Source organism: Molothrus ater, chromosome 2 (genome assembly GCF_012460135.2).
Source record: "Molothrus ater isolate BHLD 08-10-18 breed brown headed cowbird chromosome 2, BPBGC_Mater_1.1, whole genome shotgun sequence".
NCBI classification, from domain to species: Eukaryota; Metazoa; Chordata; class Aves; order Passeriformes; family Icteridae; genus Molothrus; species Molothrus ater.
The window spans coordinates 29,017,807-29,044,169 of NC_050479.2; the positions used below are offsets into that span (position 1 = coordinate 29,017,807).

General features: G+C 40.4%; 1 protein-coding gene across 17 annotated transcripts in view; it reads left to right on the forward strand.

The window, feature by feature from the left end:
* The window catches only part of LOC118689053 (proline-rich protein HaeIII subfamily 1-like), a 66,292-nt gene that overhangs the window by 19,431 nt on the left and 20,498 nt on the right, over positions 1-26,363 (forward strand). For 10 of the 17 annotated variants that reach the window (XR_004980551.2, XR_004980554.2, XR_004980548.2 and 7 more), the window contains 3 exons: positions 5,366-5,451; positions 14,622-14,748; positions 18,428-20,134. Coding sequence is in view for 3 of the 17 variants with exons in the window: in XM_036387074.2 (XP_036242967.1) it covers positions 5,366-5,416 (51 nt within the window). In the remaining 14 variants the exon portion in view is untranslated. The other 7 variants (XR_004980547.2, XR_004980557.2, XM_036387074.2 and 4 more) reach the window with 7 other exon arrangements.

Consider the following 26,363-nt stretch of genomic DNA (forward strand, 5'->3'; position numbering starts at 1 on the left):
ATTTTCCCCCTGTGACCTATTTCATTTAATTAGAAGGAAATGCATAATAGGAAATGAGTATCATCACACTGGGCTCCATCCAAAGCCCATGAAATCATCAGGAACCTTTCCCGGGTTTTTCACTATCACTGCGTCCAGCCCAGCAGAAAAGAGGGGTTATTTCCACCTTATCTGGAAGAATGTATGCTGTCAGTGTAAAAATATTACAGTTCTTATTTTAAGGTCTGGCCCCAATACTAGGGAAGGATTTTGCTACTGCATGTGCCTCTCTGTGCCACATGTTTCACATCTGTGGCAGCACATTAAAGGATAAAGGTTCCTAAAACTTTAACTCTGAATATACCTATAAAAAGAAGATAGAAATTAAGGAAAAGATAAAAGATATTGATGGAAGTACAGGAGATGCTCTTTAACATGCATATTATTGACTCAATAGATTGTTACGGCTTCAGAGCTATTAGGGTCTGCTGTGTCAATGTGTACTTAGGGACTGTTTAATATGCAGATGGTTGACATGACAGACTGGAACCATTACAGTCTATCATGTCAGGGGGGATACATGAATACGCACTTTGCCAACACTGTAAAAAGTCCCTTTAAAATGCAGTAGCTGTTTTTTACAATAATTTAATAGGTTTGGTTCTTTGGATGCCCAGAGACTTGAGAGTCTGGATTTATCAGCAACAAAATTTATTTCCAAATTAAGTCATTTTCCATGTGGAATGTGCAGTCTGGAGGACAGGGTGTAATCTCAGATACACAGCTCCTATCAAATCTTGTAAAATTAGCTACTGCACTTGTGCATATGTAGAAGAGATCAGAATCTATCTGTCGGCATGTGTCTTTTTGAAGAATATAGTTTTGTCTTTTTGAGGGGTAAGGGAGAATGTTGTCTCATTTTTCATTCAAATAATCTTCAGTAGCAATTAAATAGCTTATGCTACCTAAGAGATCAGTTATTACAAGATAAGCAGCATGACAGTTTGGAAAACTGAATAAGTCTTTGATTATTTACTAAGTTTTGATATCTGCTATTTGCCTCAAAATGCTAAAAAGTGAAGTATAAGATACAAACATGAAAGGCTCATTTGATCATCATAAGGAAAGGAATCAGTAGTTTTGCTTTTCTTTTCCTCAACAACTTATTTTTTATTAAAATAGCAAAGCCAAGTGTTGTGTTTAATAAGATATATTTTTTTCATTTGAATATCAAATGGAAAAATACAATTAAAACATTTCTGCTTTTACATTAATCGTAGGCTATATTTCAGCAATGCATATATCTAAGAAGCTCAGCATACACATTTGGTATATATTAGATGCTTCTAACAGATGCCCAGACCTCTTCCCCTGATTTTTAATGTTCTTTTTTATGGCACTGGTCCAGGGACATTTTAATTTGCAAGCCTGTGAACTTGGAAATAATACTTGTAGTGGGGCATTATGTCTAGTCCATTCCCTCTAAGTTTATTGTCCTGTGTCACCTAGCCCTGATTTTAGCTGGTTTGCTGAACTGAGTTGCATGGTGCAATTACAGCACAAAATTCACTGAGCAAAAGCACTCTGTCTTGCAAATAATAGTAATTGTGCAATATTATAAAGGTCTTTCCTCTTATCTGTGAGAGAGTTGGTGGACAAATTCCACAAAAATTTGCATTTTTAGGCAAATGTGATGGCTGATTTCTGACAGCTCCTTTTACTGCCTGATGCTAACGGGGAGACCGTGGGGGCAGTTTGGATGTGGTGGTGATGGGCAAGTGCCAGGAGGTAGAAGATGCAGAGAGCACATTTCCCATAACCTGTTACTCAAGTGCTCCTGGGTCTTCTGTGAGATTTCTGCAATGACACAGGAAAGCCAGGAAAAGCTTAGGGGAAAAGAGAGGTCTGGAAAAGCCCAGGAGGTGGCTTCTTCTTATGCTGAATTCACCCTGTACTCACGGAGAAGTCCCTAATGGGAGATAACTCTGCAACAAGGGAGGACCAAGCAGCAGAAGCCTGAGCTGCAGGAAAATGTGTCGTAGCTTCAAACTGCATCAGTACCTGTGGGAAAGGTGAGCTTTGTTCCCTCCCCAGCTCTGGGATGGTGGGCATGTCTATGGCCATGGGTTGTGACCATGGCTGTGGGAGTGGCAGCTCCCATAGCCCTTCTGCCCCCACCTCTGGCCTCATGTGACTCTCCCGGCCACTCTGCCCTTCTCCTTCCCCAGGGCAGCCCTAGAAGTTCCATATCCCTCTCTGTGTTTCCCATGTGCAGGGAAACATCATCAGCTGAAAGAGGCACGTATGAAGGTATTATGTGAAGCACTGTGTTACCTGGTGCTAATCAATAAAGCAAAAATGTAGCTTTTTGACAGCACTTGTAATTTTGACTATTGCAATGGTGTGCCATTTCTTTGAATGCAGTACGCTTCTGTGCCCCATTAAAGCATGGCTGGCATCGCTTTCAACTATTCACAAATGCTGAGATGTTGAAAAATGTAACATTTACAAAAGATACATCTGGTGTATATTTACAAGGCTCAGGAATCATTTAAATAGTGCCTGTGCCATCACCATATTAGGAGAAAAGTTAGTCCCAGCCGCATATGTGAAATCAGTAGTCAAATGTGTGCTGGTTGAAAGTCCATTGCTGTGATATGGTATTTTGGGGTATTAAACATGAAAATACTAACCTGGGTAAAATGCTCAAATTAGATAAATATAGACCTGCATAACATATGTGACAGCTACCTATAGGCACCTGTATAAACGGTGTGGTCAGAAGAGGGTTATGGGTTTTGAGGGATAAATGCTTACTTTTTTTTTTAAAGTAAAGCACAATCTTTGGCTTCTCATTGAGGAGTGTCATCACACCTTTGTTCCTGTTCTTCAGTGGGAATTGTAAGACCTACCTTGGAATCGAGGAAAAGGCTATTGAACAGCTTCCTTTATATCACATAACATGTCAAGGACAAAAAGGTGTTTGTCTCCTCCTGCCAGTGCAATACCACTTAAGTTACATTTGTAAACTATTTTTTAATTAATGCGATGGGTCATGTTTTCACCACACTAAGGCAGGAAATTCAAGGTAAACCAGATACTCCTTTTCTCAGTCACACAAACATGAATTAAGCATGTAGCATCAGACTTAATTTCAATTTCTAGGTCTGTAATTGAATCTAGCTCAATGTGAACTTTTTTCTGCACCATCACATTGATATCTGGATGTTAGTGACATTATTTAAAGCAACAAATCAACCCATAGGACTGTGTTCAACTGTATGTTGTTTGACAGTAAATGGAATAAAAAAATGTTACTTTTCTCTAGGGGCAAATTTGTTAAAGGGTTTTCATCTTTTGTCAAGATATTTAATCTTGGAATGTTACAAAAAAAAAATGCACAGTTTGTACAAGTGCAGATTTCTGCATGCACAGTTTGCCTGATTGCTAATTTGGCTTAACACACTTAGCTTTAGCACACAGGAATGAGAGAGGATAGGTAATTTTTGTATATATCCTTCTGAGTCAAGTGTGAGTCGCTGAACTCTAAGGGAAGCAGGTATCCACTTTTGGGGCTGAAGGCTGTCACTCTGGATCACCCTGTACATCAGTCTCAGTTCATGCATGCCAATGAGTACAAATCCTAACAATGAGCAGTTGAATGATGCCAGCAGAAATGAATGTTTCTGAAAGCTTCAGGGTTTTTGGAGAAAGCAGCTGAAGCCAACTCTGTGGCACTCACCACTGTTGCCTAGCTGAAGGAGGGCAAGATTTTGGCACAAGCCTCCCATGTAATGGACAGATTTGAACACACCTTTGTTTTTCAACAGGCTGAGTAAAGCTGGTATGGGACTATAGAATTAAGCCAAAATGCCCAACCATGTTATTTCCTCAGAGGGGTTCACTAAAGAACAACTTCAACTAAATTATTAGCACTACTAGTAATTATTATTATTAATTCGTTTTGGTAAGCCTGTCTCTCCATCACAGTAGCAATCACGTGCTGGGATGTCTACTGCTTAGGACATCACACTCCTTTGGAAGTGGATGCTTGTTTAATTGATAGATTGCAAAGAAGGTCTGACCTATTGCCTTTTCATGTTTTGCTTTGTTTCAATTGCCCGGACTCTCACAGCTCCTTAGTAGCTTTTCTGATCCATCACGTCAGGCTGGCAGCTGTGCCTCTGCACTGTGCCTGCCTGCCCACCGTGAGACAGATTTCACTCTCAGATGCTTGGCAGACCCTCCTCCCTCACTGTTCTCTCACTGGAGAGCTGATTTTGCCTTCACCTCTATTAAACGCCTTGGTTTTAATGGGAACAACTGCTTTCTCTCATGGGTCCTCAATCCTGTGCTCTAGGTGTGCAAGGACAGAGGAGGAGGGCACATTTCCAGATGTCCCTAGGTGTGTGCTATGCATGCGGGATCAGGCTTCTTCCTGACATCTGCAGACCCAGCCCTCTACCCCTCCCAGCAAATGGTCCCACTCAGAACCATGAGCATTTTAATTTGGAGATGTTTTCCCCAGGCTGTGTAACTTTTGCCCTCACTGTGGATTCCCCACTTCTCTTGAGCATAATTTCCCTGGGTCGTGTAGGCCCACAAAGGATGGCATCTCAAATGAATAAACTCCATTTTACATCAGTACGCCTGAAAAATTGTCCTCAGAGGTTTCCACCCCGTCCCCAACATCAGGAAAAAAGGTTGAAATTTTATAAGCAGATTTCCAAGAAGGAACAGATTTTTTTTTACTGACAAGCTGTATAATAGGTGTTTTTGAGAGGTCGTTAACTTGAACAGTATAGTCAGAAACAGTGTTACACCCCACACTGCATCCATCGTTAAGCGATTAAGTTACTGATGGGCTTTTACATTTATTTACCTTGATGGAAAGATATGTTTACCGAACCTGAGTACAAATCAACATGAGGAGGTGGAAGTTCAGAGTAAATTTGACTAATGATGTTGTGTTTTCATCCTTAAAAGAAAGAAAAAAAAAACCCTCTCTGCTTTTGATGCTATTTTATCTTCATTGGAAGGGATCCGAAATGATCCCAACTGTCATGTGAGCACTCAGTTAGGCTTAGATCCTCTTTGATTGCAGCTGAACATCTCTCTCCGTTGGCTCATACCTTTCCTTATATGAATACAGCATACAGCACTTCAGGTTGTTTACTGAACAGCACTTTAACTCTTCCTCTGTGAATGCCCTCACGATTATATCTTTAAGCAAAATTTGAGCTGTGGCCACCTTTGCCTGAGGAGATGTTAATGCGGCCTCATTGCTGATGTGAAGAAGAATTTCCTTTTGCTTTCACAGTAACTTCTGAAATACAAATAAGAAATATTTATTTCATGAAACTTAATTCTCTCTCCTTTTTTTCAGGCCCACTCTTTTCTCCAGTCTTGGTATGAGGATTTCTCTCTCTCCAAGTAATTCCTTAGCATACCCTTGAATGGCATCTACCACACGTGAGCATCCTCTACAGTCTCTAAGATACTTTTGTTGTTTTTCTTCTTTGAACATTTGTTTTTTTGAGATGACATTGACAGACATGAGGCCTAAGTCTGGAGATGTTCTGTGGGTAGAACTCACATTTATTTCAGTATGTCGAGCAGTTTTAGGATCTGATCCATATTGAAGACTAGCATGGCGTAATGAGGCCTGGGCATATACAACAATATGTATTCTAACATAGCTCACTCAAAACAAATATGTTCCCTTCTCTTTGGCTGGTATAAACAAACAATCTCCATTGTGTTCTGCATGGCTCTGCTGCGCCGCCTTGCACATGGCAAGAGCTTGGCTTCCCTGTTCACAAAAACAGCATCTCCGTTCTGCAATGCGGTGCGTGCTCAGACAGACCTGCAGCTTAGGACACTGGTCCCAAACTGACTGCTGGTTTGGTGTTAAGTCCTAGGTGAGGGAATGAGGGAATTTTTCTTGTGACAGATGTACTTATACAGGGTCTTGTTTCTGAGTCGTGTGCACTTCAGTCAGACAATACCGACTCTGGATTCCACAGCTGGAAAGCAGAGAATCAGTTGTTGCAAGATTCCCTCACACTGACCCACAAAATCTTATATCCTTGCAATAAAAACTGTCAGCTTTGTGAAAAATTCGTGATGACTCGAGGTGGAAACATTAGCAGGGGTGAGCTCAAAACTCATGTGTGAGACCCATTGTCTGTGTGAAGCTGAGTGAGTTTGAACCCAGGTGTTCCTTCTGTGATTGAGCTCAGACTTTTATGCCATTTTACAAAGCCATTACCTTCTCCTGTAACTTGTGCTGGAAGCAGAGTGAGCTGTTTTGGCACTGAAATGATTTCATTGTTAGGCTAAGTGTTACACAGATGGCATTCTTAAATGTAAAATTCTTTTTATGATTCTTTCTATTTCATATTTATTTCATTAGATCATTATTTATGTTAAAGAGTCACTATTAATCTGAAACGTGCTCAGCTTGAAAGAAAATGTTGAGAGGAGTTTCAGGTATCTGATCCTCAATCCTTTAGTTTTTTTGTTTTGCGTTTTCCTACTTAAAATGGTTTTTTCTGTCTTTAGGTGCTATGTGACAGATCCACACAAACAACAGAGGGGAAAGAGCCTCACTTAACTGATTAGAGGAGAGAAGCAGTGAAAGGGAATATGCACAAAGCACTGCCAAATTCACAGAGCAAAGGAAAAGATAAAAAATAGAATAATTTCACCAGCCTATTTTTTTTCTCCATAGAGTAATGTAAGGTATTTTTTATACTAGCAACAGGGAAAGAATTTTCAGGAAAAAATGTGATTTCTTAATTAAGGATCTCTAATTCAAAATATAGTCATTTAATAAAGAGTGGTTATGATAGAAGCAACTACTCATTCACATCAATAATTCATTCAGAAGTAAACAATATCAACATATTAGCATTTATTTTTCCATTTAATAGGCTGTGATTTAAAATAAATCTAAATCATCATAATCATTTTGCTCCATATGCTGGGAAAGAAAAAGTCACCTTAAACCAGATGCATATTGTGAAAAAAAGGAAAAAAAGAAAAAGAGGAAGACAAGTTGTTCTAAAGAAACAGCATATGGGAGAAAATCTTAAGCCTCAGTAAAGATGCTCTGCTTTGTAGATGACAATTTAGTTTTGAACTGAAAGAGGGTATGTTTAGATTAGATATTAGGAAGAAATCCTTCACTGAGAAGCTGGCGAGGCACTGAAACAAGTTGTCCAGAGAAGCTGTGGATACCCTATCTCTGGAATTGTTTAAGCCCAAGTTAGATGGGACTTTGGGCAAACTGATCTAGTGGAAGGTGCCCCTGTGCAGGGCAGAGGGGTTGGACTAGATGGTCTTTGAAGTCCCTTCCAACCCAAACAATTCTGTGATTCTAGAATTCTGTGATAACTATGATTCTATGATAACGAGGCTGAGTTATGCCAAACAAGATTCTGGTCAATAATTTTCAAGAGCTAGAAGTCAAATACTGATTTCTTTCTTTTAGAAAATTAAGAAAAAAAGGGATTTCTGTCATTTCCTTTTAATCGGGAAAAGGCAATAAATGTGATCAAGAAAAATTCAAATTCAAAGATGTTTATGTATGGAAACAATAGGCTGTTTGCAAATCCTTATGTATGGAAACAATAGGCTGTTTACAAGTTCCAAGTGGGCTCTGCACGTGTACCTGCTTGTGTGCTTGGAGCTGCATTTATTTTTCCTGTTGCTAATTACATAGCCAATGCCTCTCCTAACTTGTATCCTTAACTACCCACAGAATTTTGTCAGCTGACAGCTCTTTTTCAGCTCCCTAACACATCAGCTCTCCTGGAGCAAGCTCTGTTAAAAGTTTTATTTCTGTCACCTGTCTGAGGTCCAGAGAGTGGCGTTTGGAGCCTGTGGATCAGGGCTGTACTTCGAATTTTTTTTACTTTTGACATACTGAAAAAGGAATGGAGGGCTCAAGGCCTGGTCAGCCTGTGCTTCCCTGCTTCAGTATCTCGAGAAGTCGGTGTAGGTCTCCTTCTTATTGCTTTTTCTGTTTTTGCTTTCAGTAGGTGAGGCCAGAAGCTGTGGTGGAGAGTGGGGTGTCAGCGCTCTGCCTGTTCTGCTCCCATGTCCAAGGTAGCACTGACAGCACACTCTTTGGGCCTTGGTGCAGCCATAAGGCTCTCTTGTCCTTGGATGAGCTCAGCAAAGCCCTTTCTCTCCCCCAGACAGAGAGCTCTGTATTCTGTCTGGGAAAATAAGACTGTGCAGCCCTTCTTCCCCAGAATTCCAGCAGTGATGCTCTTGGGGACCTCTCAAAGGGGTGGCTGCAGTTGCAATGCTGTGAGCATTGCAGGTTAACTCTGCAAAGAGGTGTTTTCTTAGCCTCTCAGGTGAGTTTTGTCACCTGTGTTATTATCTTATTACTCTTCCAAGATTGTTGTTGCTGTCCCAGCAAAGGCTGCCCGGATGTATAATCCCAGGGCAGGCAAGTTTAAAAGGTATCTGACTTTTGTTCTTTTCCAATCTCTGTCATGCTTTATGCTGTTAATATTCCTCCAACAATTTTTAAGGAGAAAAGTGAGTCATGATTGATTTTCCATACCCTAACAGAGAGGAGCCATGTATTTTCCACAAGCTATTGCATTATTTCTCTCTCCGGTGTGGCTCTGATTTAGTGCTGGATGAAACTCAAAAGGAGGATTAGTGTAGAGAGACTCCCATATGCTTGGATGCATTTCTGAACTGTGTACTATCCTCACTGCTTTTGATGAAAAAAGCTGGGCTATAAACCTGATGAGAACAGGCTTCCATGCAAGATGTTTAGTATTTCCTGCTTCCATTTGGGCCAGGAATACAGCACACCCAGCCGCTTTTGGCCCTGTAGCTCTTGGTCACAGGCCTGCCTGAAATTTAGAAAATCACAGCAGTGGAAAATGAGTGGGAGAGTGAAAGGAAGTTGATTTTTCTCCACTTTAATAAAGGCTAGATTAGGGTTTTGTTCCAGTTTTGGCAAAAGCTTTGCTGGGGGAAGGGCACAGGTAGAATGTTTTTATATTAATGGAATTGGTTCATCTGTCTATTAGATGGCTGCACTGAAGTGCAAGTCCCTTTTTATGGTCCTGAGTAAAATAACTTGTGCTGCTTTTTAAGGGCTGTCCCTCCTGGAAAAATTAAAGCTGAATGTAAAACTCTGACTATATTGTATTTAAGGAAATTGGGAGCATAAGAAGGAAGCAAGATGAAGAGAAATAGTGAAAAAGGGAGAGAGGGAGGCCTCCCAAAGATAAGCTGCTACAGTGAGTTGTGCTACTGCTTGGTGTCACACATGGGGGCTTCACTATACCTAATACCTGATCATTTTTCTAGCTGGTAATTAAATTGTAAACAGTGAAACACAAAACAGCACTGAAATTGACTCTAAAACTGCTGGTGTACTGCCATTTGGGTCTATCTTCTGTAGTATTTTCTTTTTTTAGAAAGAATTTCCCAATAGTACTGTTATCAGGTGATCATTTTTGCTGATTTTCCTCTCCATTACAAAACTTTCTGAGTTTGTGAATGAAAGGCTATGAAGGGCCAAATCCTTTGCTTCTCAGTCTATTAGTAAACTAATGTTAACTTACAAGATTTGACTGAAACCTCAGGCTCTGCCAGCTGGATGTTTGAGGAGTCCAGGCTGGCTAGGTAAAGAAACACCTTTTTCACATGACCCAGCTCGGCTCCCGAGTTGCCCCACAAGTTTCCATCAGTACAAAGGCTGACTTTGTCTGCAAGGAGCAACTCAGATTACGGTCCCTTCCAGCTGCATTGCCCCTGACCCCAGTGCTGCCCCAGGCTGCCCACGCTCTGCCCTCCCTGCACACACGGAGACTTCAGCTGCAGCTGACAGCGTTGAGTCTGCTCTTGAGGGTGGCCTTGGATGCGTTTTAAAAGGCAGTGCAGGCGCTCTGTGAGGATAACATGGAATGATTATTTTAGGGCAGATTTTTCCCTAAAAAAAAAATAGTTCTACATGTGCGCAGTTTGATCTTCACACAAAAGATTTATATAAGAACTCACTTCTCTCTGTCAGTTACAAAAAAAAAAAAAAAAGCATGCTGGCAGGATTTAGGGAAGTGTGCAGGCTAAAGGATAGAAGCAGACAAAAGGGAGTTTTTCTTCTAAGAACATCTGCACAGCTGGAACCCTGGCAGTGCTGTGGTTTGAAAGCCTAGGTGTTGCCTGGCTGGGGCAAGGGACAATGTCTGTTTGGCACCCTCCTGACACGCAAATTTGGCCAGAGGTTCTTAGAGCAGTCTCAGCCATGTCCCTTGCTGTGCATACACAGATGCATGGACATTATTTTGCCATCAAATGCCTGTTTTGGGGAATCTTCCACCCTGGAGGTAAACTGTACATAAATGATCTGAGGGTAAAGGTGAAGGGAGAAACTGTGATTTCTTTACATGCTAAAGTAGATATAAACCAGGCACAGAGTTAACAGGAATAGAATATCTGCAGTGCCTCTAGATCAGCAGAAACCAAACATCCCTGACTCCTAGATGCCATGCAAAAACGTGCCTATAGCTCAGGCTGGAGAAACTTAACAATAGGTCTGTTAGAGAAACAGCCCTGAGAGCCTAGCAAGGATAGGAAGGCTCCTGTGAGGCACCTGCACCCCAAATGTCTTTGTAAGGTCAGATCACCACCTACGGGTAGAGCACGGGCTAGCTCAGTCTGATCTGCTTTGTGGCATGAAGGAAATGCATGTGTGAGACTGGAGTTGTTCTGATTTTTGTCTGTCTCTGGCTGGCCCCATTCAGCCATCTCTGCCCTTGCTGGGGATTGAGTCCCAGATCCAAAGACAGATTCTAACAATACAGCCTGTGTGCATGCCTCATATATAACATGATGCTTATAACTGAATATAAGCAGGGATGAGGCTTTAGATCTTCCTCAAATCTCACCGTAACTTTGAGATTGTCAGACAGTGCTGAAGTGAGAGATCTGGAGTAGGAAAATTAGTGAACACAAAAGTCATGATATTTACTTAGTTTATGCATTTTCTCTCTTTTTTTTCCATAAAACCCGCATAACTGGCATGTAATTGTTTTGCTAAGTGAGTCTTGAAAGAAAAAGTCTTGATAGCTGTCACATATCTTCTTTGTAGTACAGTGTGTTGTCCTCAGAAGATAATCAGTAGAACTTGCTCAGAAAAACTTAATCAGCAGAACTGAGCACATTGTCAGTGCTTAACAAATAATAAATTATAATAATAGCTGCAGTTTCTTTTGACACAACCTATCAAACTTTTGCTTTATTTCCAGGAGTACCTTACTTACCTCTGTTTAAGATTTAATACCTTCTACAACTCTGCTTGTTATGGTTGAGAGAACTGGTAATACAACCTAACAGGGTGGAAGTATTGACTGCAATAAAATTTTGACAAAGGGCAGAAACAAAATACAAAGAAAATTCTTGAACTGTTCCTTTCCACTTACTAGTGCTGCTTTATAAATCTTAAAATCTGAATTCAACAATAGATTTGATCTGTTCTATTGTTAAAATGTAAAACACTATGCTTACAAGTTAATAGAATCACACTTAAATTTTCTGATAGTCTGTTTTTTAAAAGACAGACTCATTAGGCTTTCTTTACAGAAAGGTGAATGTGTCCAGAAGCACATCTCTTATTATTAATTATTTTTATTATAACAAACTTGAATGGCTCAGAAAGTTGTTAACATAGCTGGGGCTATCACTTTGCCACCATTATAGTTTGGTCTTGGCTTGGAGTTACTAACACTCATTTCATTTTCTGATCATTTGGTAGTTTTTATGCAATTTGTTGGTGGGTTTTACTGACTTAGAACAAGACACATATTCACATCATAAGAAAACCATCGGGTCAGCTCTAAGCTGCTGCTAATTGTCACAGGCTTAAATGGACCCGTTTCAATTTAACCCAGTTGAGGATCTGACCAATGATCACAACTGGCATTAATTAGCAGATGTGTTATCAGACTCCATGGAGATGTCCTGGGTTGAGTGACAAGAGAAGCGCTCAGCTCCTGCAGCCGGTGGAGCTGTGCCAGTTTGGCAGCTGATGGCACAGCGCCCGATGCTGGCAGGTGGAAAGGCCGGGTCACCCCTGATGGAGGCACGCTGGTGGCTTCTGTCACCAGTCTCCAAGTAGAAGGAGCTGCAGACAGAGACCAGAGCACCAGGCATGTGGTTGTAGTAAAGCACAAACAACACAGGACTCCTGGGAGGAGGATAGCAGGCAGGGAAGACAGGGAGGATAGAGTGCTGAACTGACTTGTCCCTAAAGCTGGATATGCACAAGACATTGCACTGCTAGAGAAGCAAAAGCCACTAGCAAATGTGTTGAGGCTCTGGCTTTCCATGTGTGCCATCTGATCTGACACTGTAATGCCAGTTGCAAGTGTGTGGCAGAAGGGTGAGGAAAACACATTTAAAAGCAGGGGATCCTGAAAAGCAGTTGAATTTCACAGAGACAGCTACTGACAGTCTCAGTGCTATTATGGCTGTAAACTAGAGGTTTGGACCATGACTAGAAAAGTGTCTTGAGCAGGTCATGGGGGTGAATGAAGAGCAGGAATGAGAGGCTGCAATTTTATCAGGGAAAAAGGCATCCTCCCTTTGCACTTCTCTGAGTGCTGTGTGGGTTAAAACCAGGCCAGTAACCTGCCCAGATATTGCTCAGTAGCAGCCAGTCCCTCTTTCTCATGCCTACCTACCTCCACAGGATGGTGGCAGGAACAGCTAATGGCATGGGACCTTTGTAAAGATTTATGGATTCTTAATATTTACAGGACAAAATTGGACATCAGGTAGCTCAGGGAGTAATTTTTTCAGCTCTTGACAGAGTTTGGAAATTAGCTTAACTGACCCCATGTATTTTGATGCACTGTGAAAAAAAGAAATTGTTTTAATTGTGAGATCTTTCTTTGTAACCCAGGAAAGGAAAATAGCAAGAGAGTACTGGGAATGGAGAAATTTTTAGACTGGTTGCAGACCTCTGACCCAACTGATAGGAAGATGTAGACTATCCAAGGAAGGCGCTACCACCTGCAAATTCTCTGTTACCCTTCCTGCCATTTCTCCCACCACTCAAAGCAAGATATGAAAAGATGTTTATGCATCATTTGCTGTGAAAATCTGGGTCCTTCTCTGAATAATTATCTTTGGGCCTAAGGCCATGAAAGGGGATGACTGAGACTCGTGTGGGATATAGATGTCCAAGTCCAATTTCCCTATCTACACATTCTTTACATTTTTTATCACCTGCATTTTTGATAAGAATGTTCTTAAGACATCTAAAAGCTTTTTTCTGCTCATGTCTCTTCGTCAGTCACCAGCTCAGCTAAGTTGAACTTCCCAGCAGTTAATCCTGATTCATCTCCTCAAACCATCCACTGCTTCACCCATATGTCTTCCAAGAGTGTCGTGGTAAAGCACATGTAACACGTGATCAGGGCTGAGCAGTACACAAAGTACAGCAGCTGTGTTCACCGTCATTCAAAGGCATTAACTTCAAACTCCACCCAAGCTTCAGGGGCTTCAAGCCCTTATCTCTTATCTGCAGAGAGAGCAGGAACCTTAGGTAGGAAGCTGCATGCTAAATATTCATGAGGTTAGAGGTTTTTCATACTTCCTGCAGAAGTGATACTGACACATGTATGGTTCTCTGGGAGGAGTTTAAGCCAATGAAGTACAGAATACAATCTCCAGCCCTCCACTGCTGAATTAGCTTGGTGTTTTGGATTGATGCAGACAGAGGATCTCTTTTGGTATACTCATTGCTGTGTAAGGTGTTTCTAAAACATTGTCTTCACAGCCAAATGAAAATACAGTGATTTTTCAGAAAAATCAGTAGAAGATATCCTCAAAGGATATGATGATTATTGGAGTTTTAATTAAAATAGCAGGTAAAATAAGTATTATAGTGTGCTATTACTTCTAAAATAACAACAGAATAAAGATGCCCATTTCTTTTTTGAGTGCAATTTTCTAAATGAAAAAGTAAACATTAATATCTGCAGAGATCTTACTGATCTTGTACGATAATTTAGAAAAATATCCCTATTAGGGATAGTTATATATGCTTTTTGTTGGAAATGCAATCACAGGATATGCACATAGCTGCAATCTGTAGATAGATTAAGTAAATTAAATCACTCAATGTCTTTTTTCAATAGCTCTAAAGTTAAAAGTAATTTGCAAAGAAAATACTCAGTTTCAATTGGTTTGTAATATCTGTTAATGATCTTTGGAAAAATTTCTGATAACATGCAGGAATTCCCTCAGGGGCAGGGTTGTGAATAAGTGGATTTTTTTAAGTTTGAGATGTCATTAGCTAGTGATTTCTTTGAAGTAAAAAGCTGTTACAGAATAAATTGCAGAGGTATACAAGTGAACAGGACAATCATTTTTATGAATAATATACATTATTTCCACTGTGCTTTCTGGCCTCTAAAGAAATAATTTACAATCTAGCTTGCCATTACAAACATCCTGGAAGAGCAACTGCATGAGCATTTTGTGCTTACTTTATGTGTATTCTTTGACTTTATATAAAAGAACACCTTGATGGTATAAAACTACCAGTGTAAGGAGCTGATTTGCCCCTTTTAATTTTTTTTGTTTTCTTTTCCCCCCAGGAGATAACTTTTTGAACCCACAAGGCTGAAACAACTTCCCTTAACTGAAATGACCCCAGCACAGCTATTCACTAGAAGACATCCTCCTTGATTTCTTGGAGGGCCCATAAGATGACTGAAGTTGTAGGTAAGTGCAATTATGTCAAAAAGTGCCTCTATTCTCTTGGTACCTTGTCAACATGAACATATTCTTAACAGTTCAGAGATGAATCGGGTATCTATCATGGCCCACCACAGTAAGGTAGTATGAGATAAGGCAATAAGGACAAATGAGATCTCCTGGTTCTGCTCCCACCTTAGGATATCTCAAGTAGAAAAGAGTGCCAGAAACATCATAGAACACACTTGTCCATGGGGAATGTTGTCCCGTTCCAAGGTTCAATTATACAACTCAACCATGGGCATCCGAGGTTGGACCGTCTGCTTCCACAGGTTCCTGTGGGTGGTTCTGGGTTTGGATGGGGATGGAAGGGATGCAGGTCTGGATAATGTGGCACTGGGACTCCAGTGTGTGTTGTCACACCAGTCATGAGATACAGTTAATTGCAGCCATTGACCTTTTGATTTCCTCACCTTCCTCCAAACCTTTTTTGCCCTTTTTACCTTGTTGGACTTGGTCATCTTATTCCTGCAGACCTGCAGGAGAGAGCTGAAGACCCACCATGCTAGCATGAGTATGATTGATGCCTCCAAGGTTCCCATACAGGGCTGGAGGAGAAAGGATTTGTCCCACTCTAGAAAGAGATGAGACAGTCACCACTTTGAAAAGCCTCCTGGACTTTCCTGACCCTCTGAAGGCCCAGTGTGATGGTTTACCATGTGTGAAGGTGCTGTCCTGACACTGCCTATTGATTGGCACATACCATGAACTGCTGGGATGATTGGACATCATTGTATAGTAGCAGCTAGTAAAACACAGATTTTTTAAGGCTACAAGCAACCATTATTATAATCTAATCTGATCTTCTGCATAATGCTTTCAACTGAATTTAACCCAACCTGAGCTTTGTGTGAAGATTTGCTTTTATGCCTAAGATTGACTTCTCATTTACAAATATGATGCTGTTTCTCTCAGTACTAACCATGTGATAGCAAGTTCCATTAATTAGCTGTACATTGTTTGGAAAAGCAATTCCTTTCATCCATTTAAAATTCAATACCTTTTTGTATCACCTTGCAGGATAGGAAAGACTTTTTCCTCTGCTGCTAATTAAGTTCAAAGATCCTGAGGACAAAATGTTATTTATATTGTAGTCATGCTTAAGTAGAACTCTGAAGAAGCCTGGGGATCCCATCACACAAAGTGAGGGAGACTGCAACTCCTTTGGGACTGAGACTGTTTTAATAGACACATGGCACATTTTCAAGGAACATGAGTGATTAAACTGAAAAAGTTGCCAGTCAAGTCAATGGATTGTTATCTCTCAACCATCTATGCCTTTCAGAAGAGAAAGTTAGGGAAAAGTGAAATTTCTAAAAGTTAGACCCAAAAAATGAGTTAGGAGTGTAGTCAAATTCCTTGGAAAGGACTTTTCACAAGTGCATGAAGTGACAGGACAAGGGACAATGGCCATAAGAGGAAGAAGAATAGATTTAGATTAGATATTATGATGAAACTCTTTACTATAAGAGTTTCTAAGTAAGGCACTGGAACATGTTGTTCAGAGATGTGGGACGCCTCACCCTTGGAAATGTTCAAGGCTAGGTTATAAGGGACTCTGAGTAACCTGCTCTAATGTCTTATGGTGGAGGGATCAGAATTAGATGATCTTTAAGGTCCCTTTCAACCCTAGCCATTCTATGATCCTATGATTTAACAAAGGAAAAGTGTTTCTAATATGTAGCTCTGTGTCCTGTCCACTGTCCATGAGTCAGATTGGCCTCCAGTGGCTGAAAGTTCTTTAAAACAACAGGGTACACTGAGGAAAATACCTACAATATCTGGTTCATGAAAGGTCCCAGAGCTTTCCAGAACTGCTGGGGTCCAAGGACATTTTCTAAATTGTCTGAGACAACAGCATGTGGTCTAAGTTTATGGAGAGACTTTGTTCAGTTCAGTATGATTTGAATCATAGATCTCTAAGATCAAGTCCAAACATTAACCTATCACTGCCAAAGTCACCACTAAACCATGTCCCTAAGTGCCATATCTATGAATGTCCCATGAGAATATATTTTTCCTGAGAGACAAGGCAGTGCTTATGTTCTTTCTCTTTTCTCAAGAAATTTCCCATCCTTTTGACTTTTATCATTTTTATTACCATTCTCTGGACTTGTTCTATTTCTACTTTCTTTTTTCAGGGATGAGGTGACCAAATTTGAAGACAGTATTCAAAGTGAGGATGTGCCACTGATTTATATAATAGCATTATAATATTTTCCATATTATTCTCTAAAACTCTTTTCTTTATACAAACCCTGTAAGATTCTTTTAATTCTTTGAACTACAATGCCTTTTAACATCTGTAGTTTACTCTGATCAGATTTTAACAAAGGAATAAAAGGCTCCATTTTTCACATAGAATTTTATTTATTGTTTGAACTTTAGAGGAGAAATTGGTTAACTTACAATTTAAAATTCTTGGCAATGTAGACCATTGGGCAAGGATTTCATTATCTATATGTATTTCTATACTTTCTGTAGAAGTGTGTGAGGCTGAAAGTTAGTGTATAGTATCTTCACTCAATAGGCTTGTCTTTTGCTTTATAGACATGGACAAAACCTAATTTGGAGCTACTGGCATTCCCAAAAATGTCAGAAAGGGCATTCACCTCTACCCCCTTCCTGATGAAACATGCTGGAGCCCAACATTGGAGCCCTGCTGTTCATGCAGGACCAAGTGTGCATGCAGCACCTGAATTTTGCCATCTCCCACATACTGCACCTCAGACTTCCATGCCAGGCCAGGGAAAGATCCCTTTGCAAATGATGCACTTGATGGCTGCAGAGGGTGAGGATCTTGCTCTTGTGTCATGGCTTGGCATTATGCCTTCATCAGGATATTAGAAAAGGCTCAGGGAAAATGGTTACAGCTATTCTATCACCTGAGACACTTCCGGCAGCTCCCGCCTTTCCTTAGAATTACCAATCCAAGTAGTGACCCTGCCTGACCCTACTTATCTTGTAAAACCTGACAAGATCACAGCCTGAAGCAGTATAGCCACAGGCTCAATACTGGCTACCAAAGTGTCTGTTTAGTATTTTCAGAAACGTTGCTCTAAAGATTTACAATACCAGCTGCTAGATATATGGACAGCACCAACACAGCTCTGACCCCTGAACATTCAGCCCCACTTGCACAGAAATTTGTGTCTCTCAAGGGGCCAACACTGAGCTGCCACAAACTAGTGATTGCCTACCTGCAAGCAAGTGAATTTTAAGTACAATTTGATTATATATATAAGACATTGGGTAAAAGTATTTGAAAACTATGGTCTTGAGTTCAGAATTCATGGTTAGTTTTTCTAATCAGTTGCATTACTGCTTTAGCAATAGAAAGGTCTCTGCCATTTCTGTGTGATATATATAGAATTTACTTTTAATTTGGTGTAGAGAATTTTCTTCACTCTTCCATGACCAAAGCAGTTTTTCATTAGAAGGTATTTTTAGATGAACTGTAAGTTTCCTCCCCAGCAAAAATTTTAGCTTCACCAAGTGAAATGCACATTTCCTCAGATATCTCTAAGGATAAACACAGGTTTAAATATACAAAAAAAATTAAGGGTTCAGTTGCATATGGGTTCATACACCGGATGCATTAAGTTCTTGCAAAGTTGTGTGGGCTTTTTTCCCCTCTTCTTTTTAGAACAGCAAAGACTTGGAACAGACATTGAGGTCCTATTGCTCCTGTCGGAAACTTCTGTTGACTGCAGTGTGAGTTGGATGGGACCCAGAGAAACCAAATACAGACAAGTAATGATGAGTTGGCCATACAAGCAAGGAAAATCACAGATAACAGGTGCACACCAATTAGCAATGTATCTTTTGGGTCATCCAGTACATCTTCCTGACACTATGAGGTTGTTTCTTATGGCATATTTTTGTGAGTTTTTTTTCGCCTAGATTAAATTTCCTAAGTGATGCCATATCTCAAGGGAGAGGTTGTGTTGCCTAGAGTATCCTGTTGTCAGGAGTTTTTCCCTGTTGTTAACGTCATCATATTTTTCTATTTATGTCCCTTTGCAAATTTCCTTCTTTCCCTTCTTTGATCTCTTTTAACTAGTGTGATGTTGTCTTTAGTTAGCATTAAGGCAACTCATAGATATTTAGCTCACCTAATCTTTCCTACTGTAGCAGTCCTTTCACCCTTCTTGTTATTCTTCATTTCTTCTCATCACACAACTGCCTGTCAGTAGCTTTTTTAGTTATGAGATTTTAAAGACATGGTGCATTTCTCTGATCTAACAACAGATCTGGTTTAGAGCTGAGCACCCTTAGTGTCTTGTCACTTTGTCCAGGGGAAAGCTGCAAGCATTCTGAACAGGCACACAGGTATCCTACTTGAACCGCTTCCTTGGTGCCACGTTATTGATCCACAAAACACTACTAAAGCAGTTACCTAGGAAATAAAAAAATAAAGTACATGGCATTTTTTTTTATTTCTCATAGTGTAAAAAGACAGAATAGCACAGATAAAACATCTTTGATGCTGTTGAGATTATCTAACTCTTGGTCATGAACATAACAGACTAACAGTATGGAAAACATCATCTTCCATAACTACATCTGAGTGCTAGAAGAGCACATTGTAGAAAGTAATTATATACACAGAGACAAGCCTAGCTGTTCACTTCAGGCAATAAGTTCTGATCTACAAACTACAGTTCTCCTTTTGTGCTAGATGAGATCTTGGTTGTAATTGACTGTCTTTACCTTTTTGTTCTGTTGGATTGGAGGAATATAATTTTAATCTGCTCTCTTTAAATTTCTATTAAGGAATGTTTCAGCTACCTGCAGCCTCATCCGATGATGCTTAATGAACTCAGCTAGCTCGATCTTCTGTGCACCAGCAGGGATTTCTTTAAATGGGTAAACTGTATAGAACATTGTTTTCAAGTTTAACGTACTTGGAATTAACCTTATAAAATAATGGCATCTCTAAAGACAGATTATATACACAGCACAGACACGTATGTGTGCATTTATGTGTGCATGTCTATGTATACATGTATATATATACATAAGTGCACACATATGTATAGAAATGCTGATGTTATTCACCTTTTTGAAATCTTTACAGCTAGTATGAACATGAATGTGCTGTTAAATTTGGCAGTGTTATACATTTTTGTTGGAGTTTACTTCTGTAAGATAAAATCATAAAGATAAGCTGTGAAACTCGTGCAGCTGATGACATAATTCTAGAATCTCGTGATGCTGAATCTCATATTTCTATGAGTGTGGGATGGATGTTCCTTGTTGAAATAATTGTACTGCCTATTGAAATATATGTTTCCTTGTTTTTATGTGGGCGCTGAGATGTCCAAACTATTAAACATATATGGTACAATGAGTCCTGTGTTTCTTATTTATTCTAAAGAAGGCAATTAATTTCTATGGTTTTATTGTATAATAAAACAAATTACTCTAAGAATCTCTTACAAGCATAGCAATAATCTGTGACAGTATGCATATTTACTTTTAATAATGATGTCCAAATATACATATGTGCATATAAATATGCATATATGTATATACAAACACAGAGAGACATACACACAAATTAAATGAAACCAATTAGAATGTGGCATAAGTAGGTTCAGAGCTTACCTGTTATGGCTGTGTGAAGGGATAATTTGAGCTACAGGGACATGCAAGAAGACGTAGTTCAGTATACTCTATTGGCTCAGTCTCATTATGCTCACCCGTGACAGGCTGTGCGCTAAGGCAGGGTACCAGCAGACATTCGTAATGACAGCTGGTTCAAAACAGAGCTTTAAAGTAGTGCAACACCCCTAACTTCCTTCCACATCTTGGTGTTTGCCAGTGCTTAACTGAGGCTGCTTCTTAAGGTCGGATGTTCAGAAATAAGTTATTCAGAAAGAATATGATTCTTAATGTTTGAGCTGTAGATATGTTCAACCTATAGGCTTTTTGTTGCCCATGAATTTGCATTTGAGCTCACATATGGATTACGTTTGTCTACTACCCACAAAAATGATGGATGTTTCTCCCTGATACCATACCTTATTTGCCTGGATCGTTCTCTATCAATTTTTTCACTCTCTTGTGGGCTACATAAACTGAGATTCAGGTGAGAACCCTTTCTTCTTACTGGGACTGAAAAATTCGTCATCTGCTATGCTGAGAAAGGGAGGAAAAGCAGCTTTACTTTAATATCACCCATATTACACCCCCTATCCTCAACCAACCAGGAACACAGTAAAAAAAAAAAGCCCAACTGAGCTTCAGTTGTTGTGTGTGACTTTTCCTGGTGGATGCGAATAGAATCTGGAAATACACATACTCCTCCTTGGGAGAGAAAAGCAAACAGGTTTTATCTATTTGCAATTAAACTCAGGGAAAAATAACCAGGCACAGAAAGCTTGTTTGAAGGTAAGATATGAATATAAGTAAAGATAAATATCACTGTGCTAAATTCAAGGCAAATGTGCCACATTGTTATAATTATTACAGAGAACATGTGCTAATTAATTGTTACACTGTGCTGGTGCAAGAGTTGAGTATTCCATGTGGGACAAAGAGAGGAGCTGACCCTGGGATGCTGTCGACTCTTGTTTAGAAGCCAGTGTGTGAGGAGCATGCCATGAATGTCCTTGTGAAAATGAGACTGGTGAGCTGATTTGGTCTTTGAAATTACTTTTCAGAGGGGTTAGAAAAATATTTTAAATCTCTGATAAATTTTTGTTGTACTGGATGACTGGACTGCTGAGTGTGTGCAGTGTGTTCAAAAGCAGTTTTGTGTTTATCATACCACCTGGGGAACCTAAGCACTAAGTGTCAGGCCTTCTGAGGAATTCAGACAAAAAATAGCCCTGCTGTTAGGGGATCTTCAGTGCTCCTAGGACACTTCTTTGTAGATTAAATCAAGGAGACCTGAGCATTGGGGGTTCAGAAAAGCATTGACCATGTGTCTATCTGTCTTTTTTGGATCTGCATTCATTTCTGGAGTATTGACTCTGCTTTAGCTGGACATGCATCTGGGGAGATGTTGAGGGGAACAGGATGGGTCTGTCCTCATTTCTGGAGGAGGTATGGGTCTCCTGCAAGCCAGAGGTCTGTTTAGGGCTGTTTCCCTGCAGCAGGCTTGCTTGGCTTACAGATGGGTCTGCACCCGTCGTGCTAGCTCCAGCATAGTACGTGTGAGCAGTGTTGGCCACGCTCACAGGCTGGCGATGCTCCTGTTTGCCATCAGCCTTCCCTCCTGGATCAGGGCCGCTACCGATTGCTGAGGGGTGGCCAGGAGCAGCTCCCTCTGGTGAAACTCTTTTGTGCTTTTATCTCCCTTTTCTTGGCAGTAAACTGCCACTGGCTCCCAGCCATGGCCCTCTCGCCCTCCCCAGTGCCCAGCTTGCATGCTCAGCCAGTGCCTACATCTCTTCCAGCAGCTGGCCCTACTCTTCCTCCACAGCTGGCTGCTGCCCCCTACTGTGGTAATTATTATTTATTATGGATATTCAGTGTACATTATGTGTCCAAAGTCCAGTACAGTCTGAATCACTACCAGGGTCCCACTGTGTGGGCAGAAGCACACAGTCATGCAGAGTTGTATCACATTGATATTCACTTGACTCTCACACAGGGAAAGACTGAGGGGAAAGGGGTGAAGGTGGCTGTTGGCACCTATTAGCACTATCTGATGTGACACCTACTCTCTGTGCTCTGTTATGTGACTCCTGCAACAGCACAGCTGAGCGCAGAGCTCCTTTTTCTCCACCTTGCTATCAGTAGCAGGTCTCCTGCTATTCCTGTTACCTAGCTGGAAACACCTGAGGTGTTTTCCAAAAGTCATGGTTGCTACATAGTCACAGTTTAACTCCCTGTTGCTGTGAATGCCGACATTGCTTGGCACAGCATGGCTACGTGGGATACCATTTTCTTTCCTATTTCTCTCCATCACCTTCTCTGAGTTTCTTTGTTCATGCGTCCCTCTCCTAACACTTCCACATTCCTTCACACCCTGCCTCCCTGAAGACACTACCCTCAGCTAAAAACAGAGGAGCTGTAACTCCCACAACTTAGTGCACAGGCAAAAGTACCTGGAGGGAGAAGCAGATTTCTGTACATTTGGAAAAATACAGAATCCTGGACATATTCCACACATGTATGTGCATGTGTGAGAGGCAGGTTCTTAGCTGTGCCCTGTTCAAGAGGATGGAGCAATACTGCTCCATGGCAGCTGAGGATCTGTCCCAATATGTAAATGTAAATATCTATTTTTACAAACCCTCCTACAGTTTGCTTTTAAAAAAGCTTTCTTTTTAGACACTGGAAACATACAAGCTAGTCAGAAATGTCCCACTTTCTATATTTTCTCTAATTCCTACCTGTGACTTCCTTTGAAAGCTTTCAAAATCTAATGAATTCAAGAGACAAAGAGAATTAAAACTGGAGATGCTTTGCCTTCAGTACGCTGGGCCTAGTCTACAGGAACTAAAAAAAAAAACTAGGAGAGAAAATAGAAGGGTACAAAGCCATGTAAATCCAGATAATTTAAAATGTTTGATTGTAAATAGGCTACCAAACCAGCAAAATTCCCACAGTCCATTATTTGTAATCTTGTGCCCTTTCAGCTAGCTACAGCAAGTTAATGTAAAGAACAAATACTTACAGTCTCTGCATCAGAGCACTTTTTGCCATGGATTACTTTTTAAATTGTTTTGCATTTACATTTAATTGCTTCCTTTGCATGCTATGTGTACACATGCACTCCTCCCACCCTCCATACTTCATACGTAACTGTTTTATAGGCTGAAGCCTTTGAATATGGAGTATTCAAACCTCAGAGCACAAACCTCAGGAGTTTCAACCCAGGAACTGATTTGTCCTCTTTTAAGATGGGAACCACATGTGTGACATGTGAATCCAGATCTTGGGTGGATTCTGGATACACTAATTTGAAAGCATTGGGGCTTGGGATTCAGACTCATTTATTTGTTATGACACTAGTCCTGATACCTACTACTGGGTGTTCACCTTTCCCTGCCTCAATAGAAAGAGAAAAGCTTCTCATATTCTCTCTTTCCAGACTGATTTGTAGTTCATTCCAGGATGGAATCATCATCAAGTATTATTCTCAGTTTTATTTCTTAATATTCTCTGTGATAATTGCTTATTATTGGCCTCCATATAACCTTTAGAATCTTTGGATCATTTGGTCATCTTTCTCTGAGAACACTCTGTCATCCCACTTTTCCTCTGAAGGCTGCTCCACTGTTTTTTCAAAGTAACTGAATGCACTTTCCCCCCTGGTAACTTCCTTAGTGGTTTGGGAGACTGAAGGACACCTTCATGGGGTGTTCTTGTCCACAAGCTCTCTCTTGAGCTGTTGTTCAGAACTAGTATTTTTGGTCTCCCTAAAACTGTGGCAAACTTCAAAGCTCTTTTATTTCCAGGATTTTCCTCATCTCCTTTTGAAGACAGGCAACATAATAGGGCTTCCCAGCCTTCTTGTGCTGCTGCATTTTTCAAGGGAAGAAGGCATCGTCTTGTCAGTATCTTGGCTTTTTCCCACTTTATTTCCCCTCAGAACTCCCAGATGAACACCATCCGGTTGTGGTGATTTACTGCACTTGAGTTTCTCAAGTTACTCTACAACTTCCTCCTTAGAGACTTCAATCTGTATAAAGGCCATACTCTGATTTTCTTTGCAAAGTGCCTTTGGCACAGGAATTTCTACACTGCTCTCAGCAGCAGACACAATGCAAGAGATTAATTTAACTCCTCTGCTAGCTTGTTGCACTCTTCTGACCCACCGTATATGGCTTTGTGGGGATTTCTGCAATGTTTTTGTGCAAAGTCCAGGCTAAGAATAGTATTCACCAACAGGTGAGGCTTGTCTCTCAACTGGTATTCTCTTGCTGTTCTGCTGAAGGATATTTCTTTAGGTTACTACAGCCAATACCAGCACATCTTATTTGACTGGTTTATTAAGCCCAGTATCATTCCTTTGCACTATGTCTGTCACACATGGGTTAAATTCTCACCCATGCAGACTGGCACTGTCCCTAGAGAGATGTTCAGGTGAGGAGCTGGTCCTGCAGGAAATCCTTCCCTAGTGCTTTGGCAATCCACCCCCTGACAGGTCACAGCAAAGGGACAGGATGAGTGCTCAGCACCACAGCCCAAGAGGAGCGGGGTTTATATCCTAAACTGTGGTCTGGCCCTCATCAAGTGAAAACCCTTTGGTCTTCTGCCTTTCATAAAGGGAAGTTGAAGGGCTGGAGCAATCCTTTCTTTTTTCTGCTCTTTCTTTTATATATTTTTATTTCTGTTTCTTCCCACTCCCTTTCTGTTTTGAGAAAGACGGAAACTGCCGTATGGCAAATTCAGTCTTTAATTATTTTGAAAGACAGAGCTAGAACATCAGAAATGGGGCAAACACTTTCCATGTCCTGTTTCATTCCCTGGCCAATGTAGATTGGCCTTCAGTCCCAATATTTCAAAAGGTCGGTTTTAAGAAAAAAAAAAGCTCACAAAAACTACTGAGCTTTGTGACTTAATATATTTCAATGAACTTTGATGCTCATTACTTGGTTTGTTTACAGATTCAAACCCAAGAAATTATCTTAATTTGTACTGCATTCACTAAAGAAATATATGTCTGGTTTGAGACACAGACAAGCATCCCTTTGATATGGTATGGATATGAGATTGATGTTCACTAGAGCTGCCTAAGGCCCAGATATGGAGACTATATCAGAAATCATTTCCATGACCTTCATCCATCAAAGCGAAAAGTGTTTATGCTGTTGAGTTTGTCCTAGCTTTCTGAAAGGAAAAGCCGTAGAAAGCCTATTGTGGGTATCCTTATTTCACTAACTTTCTTATTTCCAATGAAGAATTAAAATCTGAAAGCTCTATTTCTCATAGGCTTTTGTGAATAAAGACCCTGAGCTTCCTAAAACTTCCTAAATTGAAGTGAAATATGTCTCAAGATTCATAACTGCAGAGCTATCAGCTGAAGTCCAGCCTATGAAATCTATGTCAAGATACAAACAGGCATACTCATCCCTAGCACATCTGTCTGTAATAAACGAAAATGCCTTAGAAATTAGTTGGGTCTTTCGTTTTCTAAAATTTGGCACTTCATGTACAGACCAGGATTCTTTATAAATTGCTGTGGCTGTCTTAGAATTAGCTATCTAGTCTCAGATAACTCTTCTTTCCCTGTCTGTCATGGGTAGCACCTCCAGACCTCTGTTCAACCATTTCATATGGCCATTATAGGATGGTATCTCATGTGGCCATATGAAAATAAGCCTCTGTTACTGGTAAAGTCTCTTTCTGTCTCAACTACAGAGGGAGTGTAGGCGATTGCCTCAGAGTAAACCACTAAGGTGATACTCTCTCTTTGCTAATGTCTTGGTTTATTAACATTTTAAATTCAAGGTAAGTAATTCTGATTTGATATATGTTTTTCTTTCACTGTAGTCTACAATAATGACAAATGCCTCCCAAATATCCCTATTCTAATCTGTTTTTCCTGAAATTATTTCCAGTTTTTCTGCTTATGTAACTAGAAATGCTACTTTCTTGGTCTCATTTTCATAATCTACAGG